Below are 12,809 nucleotides of genomic sequence, written 5' to 3' on the forward strand. Positions count from 1 at the left end.
ATGTGGAATTGGGCAAAATAACAGATATATCAAGTCAATGAAATATAATGAAGTCTAGAAGTAGACCCACATATTATGGTCAAATGATTCTCAACAAAGTTGCCAAGGTAAGTCAGTGGAGACAGTCTTGTCAACAAATATTTGGGGACTAACTGGATAGCAGTCATATGCCAAAAGTGAATAAAAATTACCTGTATATTGCACCACATACAAATATTACCTCAAAGTTTATCAGAGACCCACATGTAAACTTCAAACAATATAATTCTGGAAATACCCAGGAGAAAATTTTCATGACCCTAAGGCAAACAAAGATTTCTTAGGACACGAAAAAGCACCAACCACCAAAAGAAAAAAATAATAATAAATGAGACTTCAGCAATATTTTTTAAATGCCCTTTGAAAGACACTGTTAAGAAAATGAAAAGACAAGGGGCCCCTGGGTAACTCAGTCCATTGAGCATCTGACTCTGGGTTTTAGCTCAGGTCATGATCTCATGGGTCATGATCTCATGGGTTGGGAGATCGCCTAGGGCTCAGCCCCCAGTAGGAAGTCTCCTTGGGGGTTCTCTCCCTCTGCCCTCCCCTGTCCCCGCTCATACTGACTCTCTCTCACTAAAATAAATAGATCTTTTTTAAAAAAGAAAATGAAAAGACAAGCCACAGAGTAGGAGAAAATATTTGCCAGTCATATATCAAATCAAGGCTTTACACCCAAAACACTGATAGAACTCTTACAACTCATTTGAACAGACACTTCATCAAGGAAGACATAAGCATAGCAACTAGTATTTTTTTTAAATGTTCAAAATCATTAGTCGTTAGGAAAATGCAAATTAAAACCACAGTGTGATAACACTGCACACCTCTTAGAACAGCGAAAATCTTAAATCACCCACAAATCCAAGAACTGATAAGAATGCAAGCGACTGAAACTCACATTTGCTACCAATCGAAATGCATGATGGTACAGCCATCCTGGAAAGCAGTTTGGCTGCTTCTGATAAAGTTGAACTTGCACTAACATGACCCAGCAATCCCACTCTTGAGTATTTACTCAAGGAAATGAAAATCATATGTCCACTTAAAGACCTGCACGTGAACGTTTCTGGCAGCTTTGTGCTCAATTACCAAGAACTGGCAACGACCCAAATGCCATCGGTTGGTGAGAGACAATGGAATACTAGTTGGCAAGAGCCAAGAGACAAACTCTGGACACGCTCAACCACGAGGATCAATCTCAAGAGCATGATGTTAAGTAGAAGCAGCACACGTGTTGTGTGATTTTATTTGTATGATGTTATGGAAAAGGCAGAAGTATAAGGACAGGAATCAAACCAACAGCGGCTAGAGGAGGAGGCCAGGGATAGAGTTCACGACAAAGTGGTGTGAGGAAATGCATGGGGGGAGATAAGCCTTTCCTTTTCTTGATTATGTGGTAGTTACACAACTGTACGTCCAAAGTCATGGACCTGGAGGCTTAAAAGGGTGAATTTCACTGTATGTAAGTTATAAGTCAATGAAAAAAAAAAAAAAAGATCTGGAAATCCTTTGTATGAGGAACAATAGGGGAGGTCTGTTTGAAGTTAGAGGTTTGGGTCTCTTTTCGTGGTTCCTATATAAAATCTTCCCTCTCTAAGGTAATACATTGAGGATATATTTAACACTTTGCCTTTTCTAATGCATTCCATGTTGCTTGGAAATTAAGCATGTGATTTTTCCTTAAATAACATATTCCAGAAATCTGACCTGAATGTGGGGGACTGGCCACCCCCCTTCCTGGGTCATCCTTCCACTGGACAGAGATCAGCCCATTTGCTCCAGACCCTAGTTCTGATTTCCCATGAAAACCAGAACTAGTTTTTTCATCTCTTGTGATCATTTCCACCACTGAAGGCCTTCCACAAAGGAGTTTCAATTTGCCTCTGAAACCCAGAAGTCATTACAAATGTTTCTTGAAATTAACTACAAGCGGCAGATAAGGGCCAACATCGCAATTCTGAAGGATGTGCTGGCTTTCAGGAACTGTGAGCAAAGACAGTAGACATCTTTCTCTTTTCAAGAGCCTTTGCTTTGAAGTACACTGATTTCATTTCTCCAATCCTCGCTCTTTTTCAAAAGCCTTCTGCCTTTTCTCTCTCTTTAAGAAAGAAAGAACTTAACACTGTAAAAACCCGAAGCATGTTCAAGAAAATGAAGACCGCCTGACCTGGAAGCTCTAGCCCTTCTTCCTCTCCCTGTCCCCTCGGGCACTCACGTTCAAAGTCATAAACATGGAGCAGTCTGGGACAATGCAGTAGGGTAATACTAAAACATTATACTTGAACCCAGATGCCAGGGCCAAGATCCCCCACTGGCACCTAGCCATGAAAACCCACCCCACGCCAGTCATGAACTGGACAATCCTTTCCACTTTGATAAAAATAGTTTATAGGGCCAGAGGGTGCACTCTGTGCAGGGGTTCCCCAAACTACTCCCCTTAACCCTTCCAACCATCCTATTTATGAGTGAGGAATCAGGGTTAAGAAACCTAAAAAGCTTGGCACTGGGAGGGATTCTAAACCTCTAAATTCCCACTCCAAGCCCTGACAGCCAGCATTTCCTCTCCCTACTGCCTCCCTAGAAACAGACGGTAACTACCGTGTCCAAACACATTCAACCAAGGTCTGATGAACAATGAAAAGATAGATTCTGTCCAGCCCGACTCCTGAGATGAAAGCGGTTTGAAGACAAGGGCTCTGTGTATCGGTCCATGTGTTTCCCGCAGCTTTCTGCCCTAGAGCCTGACTCTGGACACCCCTCAGGGAGAAGGGACCAGGAGGTAGAGAAAAGGGGGAGCAAGGAGGATCCGGCTCTAACTAAGTCAAATAAGTGAAAACAGAAAAGTAAACTCCTTCCACCAACATTTATGGAAACATTCAGAGATCTTCTTCCTTTGTCAAGGGCCAGATTGCTATCTTCAGCTTTGGGGGCCATACTGTCCCGTCCCAGTGACTCGACTTTGTCACCAGAGCCCCGAAGTGGTGACAGACGATACTGAAATGTGTGGGTGAGGCTGTGATGAATAAAACCTTACTGATGGACATGGATATTTCAATTTCTTATAATTCCACACATCACAAAATATTGTACTCATTTTTATCTTTTTTCCAACCATTTAAAAATGTTAAAACTCAGCACCTGGGTGGCTGAGTTGGTTGCCCTTGACTCTTGATTTCAGCTCTGGTCACAACCTCAGGGTTGTGGGGTCAAACTCCTTGTGGGGCTCTGCGCTGGCTGTGGAGCCTGCTTGAGCTTCTGTCTCTCCCCCCGCCCCTCTTCCATCCCTCAGGCTCTCGCTAAATAAATAAATAAATGAATACTAAAACTAAAAAAGTTAAAACCATTCTTAGTTCTTGGCGTGAAGGGGAAGGAAAAACACAATATGGGCTGTCCTTTGCCCACCCCTGCTTTAATTCATCATTCAAGTATTGTTAAAAGGAAGCTTTATTAGAAAGATTAAAAGCCAAGGCTACTGCAAAGGGTTTACTGAAAACTATGGTGTGCTGCCCAGAACAGACCTGGCACCAGGGAAGTTATTAAACAGATTAAATCTGTCTTCCTGTGCCTTCCTGCTCCTAAAGAGCACCCCTCCTCATGCGCCTACAACCCCCTCCTTGGTGCCCAGTGCCCTCGTGGTGTCCACAGCTGCACCCCACTGAAGCCCTGGTATATTCAACAATATTTATGGGGCACCTACTGTTCGGGGCCCCTGCACTGGGTGCCCATCCCAGTCCTGGTTCCTGCTCTGCCCTCACTTACTCTGGAGAGCGGGGAAGGGCAATTCAGAGAAGACCCTCCACTTGAAGACAATGATCAAAGACTCACTGCATGAAAGTTGTCTGAAGACAGGTTAGTGCTCAAATAAAGCAAGGAATGATTCCATAAAAGGATAAACCATGAGTGCATGCTCCGTTCATATTGTTCTCTGGTCTTGGCCCCCACTTGGTAAGTGGAGTACAAAGGAGGAACCAACAGAAGTGAATGCTGTGGGGTGTCACCACCAGAATCCAAGCCTTCTAGCATCTGAAACGTCACAACCAAAGAAATGAATCTCTACTGATGGAATTTTGGTTTCTTTGGAAGTCACATAGGAAAGGAATTTTTTTTTTTTATCCAAGGGAAAGGACTTTCTAGGCCCCCCACTTTTGTAAAGAATGGCATAAAATAAATATTATTCCTATTATAGATGTGTGCAACATCTATAATAAACTACCTTTTTATTGGGTGTCTCTCAGGCTAGTCACTGAGACACTTTCCGAAGCTACAATAGCCTGCAAGGTTGGCCGCAGGACCCCATTTTCACAGATGAGAAAACCAAGCCACAAGACAATGAATTCCTCTCCAACATACTCAGAGCTGGATTCCAATGGACACTGGACTTTTTCCACCCATCAGGCTCCTTCATGGAGACTTCAAGTCCACTTTGAGATGCAAAACTCTGCCATTTGAAGAGGGCCAAGAAGGCCAGGATGCTCTTCTGGTGAGAATGACCAAGAGTAGGTGTGACTGTATTTGTTTTCTCTGCCACATGCTAGCCCCATGCTGGGCAGGTGGCTTCAGTGGGGTGCGTGTGGGGAGCAGTAGCTAGTGGGAGCTTCTCGTGCTGATCATACAGTAGAATCACCTGGACAGCATTTAGAAAATCACCAGTGCCCAGGGCCCATCCCAGACCACTTCAGTGAGAATCTGGGAGACAAGGGGACAGTAGGACACAGGCACTCCCCTTTGCAAAAGCTCCCAGAGGATTCTAGAAACCAAAAGGGCTGGACAGCAGTTGGAGGGAAGGGGAGGCTCCAGAATGGAAGAAGGGGTAATTAAAAGAAATTCTGTCCACAAAACTTTGCTGTGTTATTGGATTTTCTCTTTGGGGGACAAGATTCCATAGTCCCAGCCACTGGATTAAGCGGACCACAGCTGCCTACTGAATCACTAAGGAGATCTAAAAATACTACTTGGGCATTCTGTGTTCTGACTCAAATACCCTTCAGCTGCAGATAGGTTTTCTTTCCTGTTTGATGCTTGTGAAGTATAGGCATAAACAAACCCATTTTGGAAGGTACCCTGTCACATGAGAAGCTTAAGCAAAGACGCTAAAGACAGAATGCCTTTTTGTCAGGGGGCCAAGCTGAGGAAAGTGACTTTTCCTAAGAATGCACTAGATAAACAAAATAGGAAAATCACTTCAATTTAACAATACCAAGAAAAGCAACTGTTTCGTTTACTTAAATTGTTGCAGGATTTTAACAAGCTTTTCTCATTCATTACAACAGAGAATGAAGTCATGGGGAATTTTCTGAGAAATTATTCATTTATTTCAGAATAAAAAAGAACTACAAATCTATCAAAATTTTAATATAAGGAACTGTTCCCTTTTTTATACTTCTGTTGTAACATATCTCATCCCAGTGGGGAGAAAAGGTTGAGTCTGTTCCTTGAAGAAAGACAATCTCAGACAGGAATAAAATGGCATAATCATATTCTTTTTTTTTTTTAAGATTTTATTTACTTATTTGACAGATGGAGATCACAAGTAGGAGAGAAGCAGGCAGAGAGAGGGGACAAAGCAGGCTCCCTGCTGAGCAGAGAGCCCGATGTGGGGCTCGATCCCAGGACCCTGGGATCATGACCTGAGCTGAAGGCAGAGGCTTTAACCCACTGAGCCACCCAGGTGCCCCTGGCATAATCATATTCTATACAGAAATTTTATCATCCTTTTCTTGGTACACTTAGTATTTGTGCAATGCTTTACCATTTTAAAAAATGTTTTAAAACTCCCATACTTCTTTCTACTTCTTGATAAACTTTACTGTATGCCCATTTGTGAATTTCATCTCTTCTATGAAGAAAATAAAGCAAACATATTAGTCCATTTTAGAGATATGAACACTGAGGTTCAAGGCTGTTTAATTACCTTCCCAAGGACACAAAAAGTTGACGGAACAGCCAGTGAAAGAAGCAGTCTCTTGACACTTCAGGTAACACATTGAACATTTTACACACATCACCATGTGAGCTTGGGAATGAATATATGTGTGCCTGAGTTTGTGCGTGTGTGTGTGTGAGCCTATTTGTGCATGTGTGTGCAAAAAGTCCACTAGATTGATCCTGTGCAAAGAGCCAGAATTTTTTTTTGTTGCTTGTTAGCTAGCTTCCATCAAAAATGGATTCATCAGGGGCACCTGGGGGCTGCAGTCCATTAAGCAACCGACTTGATTTCAGCTCAGGTTGTGAACTCAGGGTCATGAGACTGGAGCCCTGCCCTGGGCACCAGTGCTCAGCACAGAGTCTGCTTGAGATTCTCCCCCCCTCTCCCTCTGCTCCTCCCCACCACTCTCTAAATAAATAAATAAATAGAATCTTTTTTTTTTTTTATGGATGCATCAGAAGCAAAACCGTTGTTTCAAGTTAGCGTGTTTAATCAGAGGAGAGGATTATAGAATCAGCTTAGTGGGTAAAATTAACTTGCATAAAAAGCAGCTACGCAAGCAGCCTCTTTTTGCTCCAAGTGCAAAAACTGACACATTTTCATTATAATCCCAAAGGATAAGAGTCCTAGGAACAGGAGATGAAAAAAATAAACAGGTGTCTTGACGGCTTGAATATTTGGCAATGGATTATTTCATTACCACAAGAAAGTTTTACAAGTAAAATCACACAAATTAAAATAATTTAAATAATTGCTACTTTGGCCCAAGAGAAGGGAGGAAAAGAAAAAGTCGGCCCAGAAGTAGCTGCCTCTGGTGCCTGCTTGCTTTCCCAAATGAACCCAAAAGGTGAGGAGAGCAGCCTCGATCTTTCTGAAGTTGGGAGTTTATTTCAAACCCACCAGAAATATTTGTATATCTTTTATTTAGTGCCCATTTGCTTGTCATCATGGGAACAAGAACTTCAGCTGGGACCCAGAATTCTAATCCTGAGGTGAAAATCCTGCTTGGGGGTGGCACAGGGAAAATTTGCTGTGCCTTTGTCATTCCTGCGGCCCTTTGCCCCAGGTGAGCCGAGTGGTTCAATCTCCGTGTTTCAGAGCAAAACCAGTCTCAGAAATCCTTCGGTCTCCCTTTTACTGATGACAGTCAAAGAGGTTATAGCCCTTGCTTAAGGTCACACAGAGAACAAAAGGCCAGGGCTGGACTTTAAACTCTACAGCTCTGCATCAGACCAGCTACTTGGGGGCGCCTGGGTGGCTCAGTCAGTTGAGTGTCTGCCTTTGGCTCAGGTCATGATCCTGGAATTCCAGGACTGAGCCCCGCATGGGGCTTGCTGCTCAGCAGGGAGTCTGCCTCTCCCTCTGTGCCTCACCCTGCCTGTGCTCTCCTTCACACTCTCTCAAATAAATAAAATCTTAAAAAACAAAAACCAAAAAGAACAGCTACTTGGTCAAATGCCAGCTCTACCACTGATTAGCTGTGTGACCTTGGGGCAGTCATTCAACTTTTCTACACATCATCTACATAACAAGGACAGTGGCTACCAGTTGGTGCTACAATACCCAGCTTATCAGAGACTGTAAACAGTGGTGAATTATTTTGGTAAAGCCCCAAAACAGTGCTGGTGCATGACAAGTGCTTGAGAAAAGAGTTATCAGCCATCATCATCACCACCACCATCATCACCATCACCACCATCACCACCATCATTTCTCTGTGGGGTGGTTACCATATACATTTCAGAATCCATTGAATCCTCGTGACTTACCATGTTTAAGTGTGAAAGAGGACTTAGAAAATATGTATTTTAAGTGTTATATGATTTTCAGGGCAATCAAAATGTTTTATCTTAGGGACGCCTGGGTGGCTCAGTTGGTTAAGCAGCTGCCTTCGGCTCAGGTCATGATCCCAGCGGATCGAGTCCCACATCGGGCTCCTTGCTCCGCAGGGAGCCTGCTTCTCCCTCTGCCTCTGCCTGCCATTCTGTCTGCCTGTGCTCGCTCTCTCCCCCCCTCTCTCTCTGATAAATAAATAAAATCTTAAAAAAAAAAAAAAACTTAAAAAAAATGTTTTATCTTAGACTGGTCATTCAGTCAAATGAGCTTCATTTCTACATTTGACAGATGACACTTGCTCTAGCTACCTCATACAGTTGGGTAATGAGCATATGAAATGTGTACAAAAGTTAAAAAAGAAAGAAAAGAAATAGCATTTATGGAGGAACTATGGGTGCTCAGTGATTTACAACACTTAATGAATGAAATCTTTCCAAAAATCCTGTTGTGAATATCCCACAGACAGGATGGGCAGCCACTCAAAATTTGGTTGGAATGTCAAGACTGAAAATGGCGCACACACACACACACACACACACCCCAGCAGGGTATGAAAAGGTTTCTTGCTCACATAATGGGGTTCTCTGGGGAGATCTGGCAGCTCCCAAATAGATCCCTGGTGGCTTAAGAGGGAAGGGAAAGGAACCGGCCTGGGGGCGTGGACCGGGAAGCTGCAGGTGGGGGTGGGGCTAGGAGCGCGTGGGCGGGGCTTGCACACATGGGTGGGGCTTACGTGTTGGAACCCCACCCCAACACCCAGGCTTTGCGATCAGCTTACCCGGATGTGGAGCGAAAGGCGAGAGGGAGAGGTGAGACTTAAAAGCTGTCAACAGTCACACATCAAAAACCCAAATCAAACCCTTTCTTACAAACCCTGTGAGGTAGATCTGGTTCTCAAAGATGAGGAAACTGAGGCTCCGTCAGTTTAGATCACCTGTCCCAGTAGGTTTAACTGTGGCTGCTCAACTTCAAATCCGCACATCCTGCCTTCACACCACACATCTCCCAAAGCCAGTGAGTTCCTGTCACCGTGCGCCACCAGAGCGCCGCCTGGATCCACCCGCTGGCCCCAAGTCAGTCAGCCGAGCACAGAGACTGCAAATAGCCTTAATCCATTTTAACCCTAACGAGTGATGTATGAGTTTCTTAATTTTCTCGAAAAAAAGAAAAGAAAAAAAGAAAAGGAAAGAGGATGGAAAGGAGAAGGGAGTTGAGGGAAATTGGAAGGGGAGGTGAACCATGAGAGACTATGGACTCTGAGAAACAACCTGAGGGTTTTGAAGGGGCGGGGGATGGGAGGTTGGGGGAGCCAGGTGGTGGGTATTAAGGAGGGCACGGATTGCATGGAGCACTGGGTGTGGTGCAAAAACAATGAATACTGTTACCCTGAAAAAAATAAAAAAATAAAAGAAAGAAAGAAAGAAAAGGAAAGAGGAGAAAAAAAATAAAACTTCCGAGTTAGGTTCTATTGTTTCCATTGCTAACATTACTGTCTTTGCTATGGGGGGAGGGGTGGCACTTAAGGCTTCTCTTCACACACAGGTGAAATTCCATTTCCAATGTAGCCAGTGAGCATTAGGTTGTATTTCAGTAAGCACCAGTCTGCAATGGCTAACATCCATTCCCCTTATCTGTAATTGAGTGTGTGTAAGGGTTTTTCCCCCCTCTCTTTATCTTCTCTACTGAGATTGCCTTCTTTTTCCCCCCACAGAAAACGAGAGTCCTACTCCAAGATCATGAAAGATTAAATTAAAATTATCAGGATTCAATTTTTTAGGGGTTATAAGTCTCTGACTCATCTCAGTTAAGCTCTTCTGGGTAACCACGCTAGATCAGGTTCCAAATTTGCTAAGCTTTACTGTTAGAATTAGACTTATTTCAGCTCCCTCTCCAATGAGGAGCTCAGAATACCGGCATTGCTTCTCAGGAAGTCAGCACTCCACAGCTAACACTGCTGGAATGGGAGCTATACAAGAAACCCAAATCTGTTTTGAACCAGTTGGTGCTACAATATTTAGGTATCAGTTTGTGAGTCTTTTCTGGATGAATTACATGACACATCAAGTCACTACTTAGGACAAAAAAAAAATTATGTTTCTCTATTAGTCATCTAGGAAACACTACAGAGTTCTCTCCCTTTCTTGAGGATTCCTTATAATTTTTGAGTCTCACACACACACACAATCTCAGAGTTGGGTTAAATTCCCAATGTTCAGCCTTTCTTTCCCTTTACTTAAACTGAAGTACACACTAACCTGCCTTCTCCTGTCCATCCCCACTATACTGAGTCTGAATCAACTATTTCTTTCAAGGATGGAATTCAGACATGCAAATATAACAGCAGTTCGATACAAGCATTTAGGCAACTCATTTCTTCAGGAAAAGTCATATAAATCATCAATCAACAAGGGAAATTAGTTAGCAAGATTTTGTCCTAATGGTTAGAAAGGCTCCCACAGCAAATTCCCCCAAAGAGTCATCACGCACCAAATTCACCTGTAATGATCATATCACACACAATCGCATCATCATCATCATCCCCTTTGAGGAAATTAAAGCTTATTGGAACCAGTTAACAAAGAAGGGCACAACATTGAAAAGACAGATTCAGGCGGGTAATTTGCCCCTAAAGAAAAAAAAAAATTCTAGGAAATAGCAAACATTCTGGCTGTCAAGGTCAAGCTTCTCAATCCCAAATAGCTCTATTAAGAAAATATTAAAGCTTATCTCATCTCATGTGTGGCCTTTCTTCTCCTACAGAAAGACCGTTTGGGCATTCTCCAAGTAACTCTTGGAGCATTTTATAAAATGTTTATGAAACAAACTCCTCCGCTCCAAAGGCATGAAAGAAAACATCTGATCCCAGATATGTTCCACATTCACCTGATTTAACTGAATAATTACAGAGAAGTTCATTATTTGCCCTTGCCCTGGAATAGACTTGGGGATTTTCTACCAGCACACACACTGCTACCGACTCGCCTATCTGAAAATGTTGATGTTATTAGGTTAATAGGTTTCACTGAGCTTTAGCATACTTGTAATCCATCCTCATTTATTATGTTCTGCAAATTCTCTTGTAAATCCCAAATCCACGGGCGGCCGCTGGGCCATCTCCCATCCCTCGCGCCGCCCCACGCTTCCTCGAAGCTTCCCAGTGCCCTGCTCACGCCCTGCAAGCCCGACCCAAGCGTGCGCCTCGAAGAGCGGCCAGCCCGGAGCGCGACACACCGAGCCCCACGCACAATGTCCCCTCGAACGCCTCTGACTGTTGCAACACCCCCTCCTAAGCCCAGAAACGGCTGGTCGCAGGCTGCGAAAAGGCAGCTGCCCTTTCGGCCTGCAGCTGCCTGATCAGAGCCCTCAAGGCTGGAGGAAAGGAAAGAAAGTGTCCGACCACCTGGCACTGAGCCCGCCATCACCCGACTCCCACAACGCGCACCCTGACACACCCAGGGGCGAGCGGGACTGGGAGCAGGGGCCACTTGGACATTGAACGCGTCGCCGGGTACGCTCGGAGCTGGCTCTCCCGAGCTGCCCCGGCGAGCACCCAGATCCCCCTCTAACCGAGCATGGCTTGGCCCGGGCCAGGAGGGGCGCGTCACTTGGTGGCCAGTGGTCGCGCCAGGAGTACCGGGGCTGGAGGGACGCGCGACCAGAGCCCCAGGCTGGCACGGCAGGAGAACTGGGGTGGGCAGGGAAGAGGCACTTGGAAGGTCGGCCAGGGGTTCGTAACCACGCGCGCCGGGAGGCCAGATTCATCCCCTCCCCGGGGGAGGAGAAGCCGGTGTCAAGCATGCTGGATCCCCGCGCCGGGCAGCGCGCAGCGTCGGGCGGAGAGAAGCTGCTGGTCCCCGGCCTGCGTCCCGCCCCACGCCCGCCCGGTCCACTCACCTGGCAGTTGGCGCCAGAGACCCCGGCGGGGCAGGTGCAGCTGTAGCCGGGCTCGCCGACAGGGGCTGGGGACTGCTGGTCGGGCGCCGGGTGCGGGGTGCACACGCCCCCGTTCCGACAGGGCTGCGCGGCGCACGGCCCGGGCGCGGGCAGGGACGCGGCGGGCACCGGGCTGGCCAGGCAGCCGCCGCGGGGCCCCGCGCCAAGCAGCAGGAGCAGCAGGGCCGACGTGGGCAACAGCTGCGCACCGGGCGCCAGGGCGCGGCGGGGCGGCATGGCCGACCGAGTGGGCGCGGGAGCGGAAGCCGGAGCTGGGGCGCGGCGGCGGTGGCGGCGGGAGCGGCGGCGGTGGCGGCGAGGGCTGCTCAGCTGGGCCGGGCGCCTCCTGCAGCTGCGGGGATCCGCGGTTCCCGGGGCAACGGAGGGCGGGGCCTGAGGGGCGGGGCAAACGGGGGCGGGGCTCCGGGCGGGCGCCGGACGCGAGGAAAGGGGCGTGGGGACCCTTCCCCAGCGGAGAGTTGGGACGGGAGGAGCGCAAAGGTCGACCCCGGGCCCACAGGCTTGAGGGGTGCGGACAGAGTCGAAGGTGTATCCAAAAGGACCCCGAGGGGCTGCAGCGGCGGCGCGGGCCGGGCGGGGAGCTAGGCGGTGCTCGGGAAGCAGAGGTGGTGGAGGGGTCAACGCCGGAACGGGGAGGACTTTACGGGGCCCTCAGGTGCCGAGCGGAGGGCGGGGCGGCGCCGGCTCGCAGCAGCCGTCCGCGGCCTCTTGGCGCAGAATCGGTGGGACCGCTGCGGGGCCCGGCCTTACCTCATTCCCCGGGGCTACTCTTCCCCCCCCCTCCCGCAGCACGCCCCCGGCGCACACAGCCCACTTGGTGCCGCCGCCGAACCCCGGAGCCCTGACACCCGCTCATCCGCGGGGCTTCCTGGGAAAGGCCCTGGTGTGGGCTCCGCGGGCCCCGGACCCTTGTCCTTGGTGCTGACCGAGGAGTCTCTTTCCTCTCGGGCTCTTTCCCGAGGGCGGAGCCGGCCGTGCCACTCAGAAACGTCTGACTGTGGCGTGTGAGAGCTGGAAGAGACCTCAGGATCAGTGTCCAGCCCTGTCGTTG

General features: G+C 47.5%; 1 protein-coding gene across 1 annotated transcript in view; it reads right to left on the bottom strand.

Annotated features, from left to right (window-relative positions):
- Positions 1-12,546, bottom strand: part of DNER (delta/notch like EGF repeat containing) — a 315,286-nt gene extending 302,740 nt beyond the window's left edge. The window contains exon 1 of the mRNA XM_032355065.1: positions 11,699-12,546. Coding sequence (XP_032210956.1) covers positions 11,699-11,974 — 276 coding nt within the window. The 5' untranslated portion in view covers positions 11,975-12,546. The remainder of the gene's footprint in view (positions 1-11,698) is intronic.
- Positions 12,547-12,809: the final 263 nt, after the last annotated feature.

This window comes from Mustela erminea, chromosome 8 (genome assembly GCF_009829155.1).
Source record: "Mustela erminea isolate mMusErm1 chromosome 8, mMusErm1.Pri, whole genome shotgun sequence".
Classification (NCBI taxonomy): domain Eukaryota; kingdom Metazoa; phylum Chordata; class Mammalia; order Carnivora; family Mustelidae; genus Mustela; species Mustela erminea.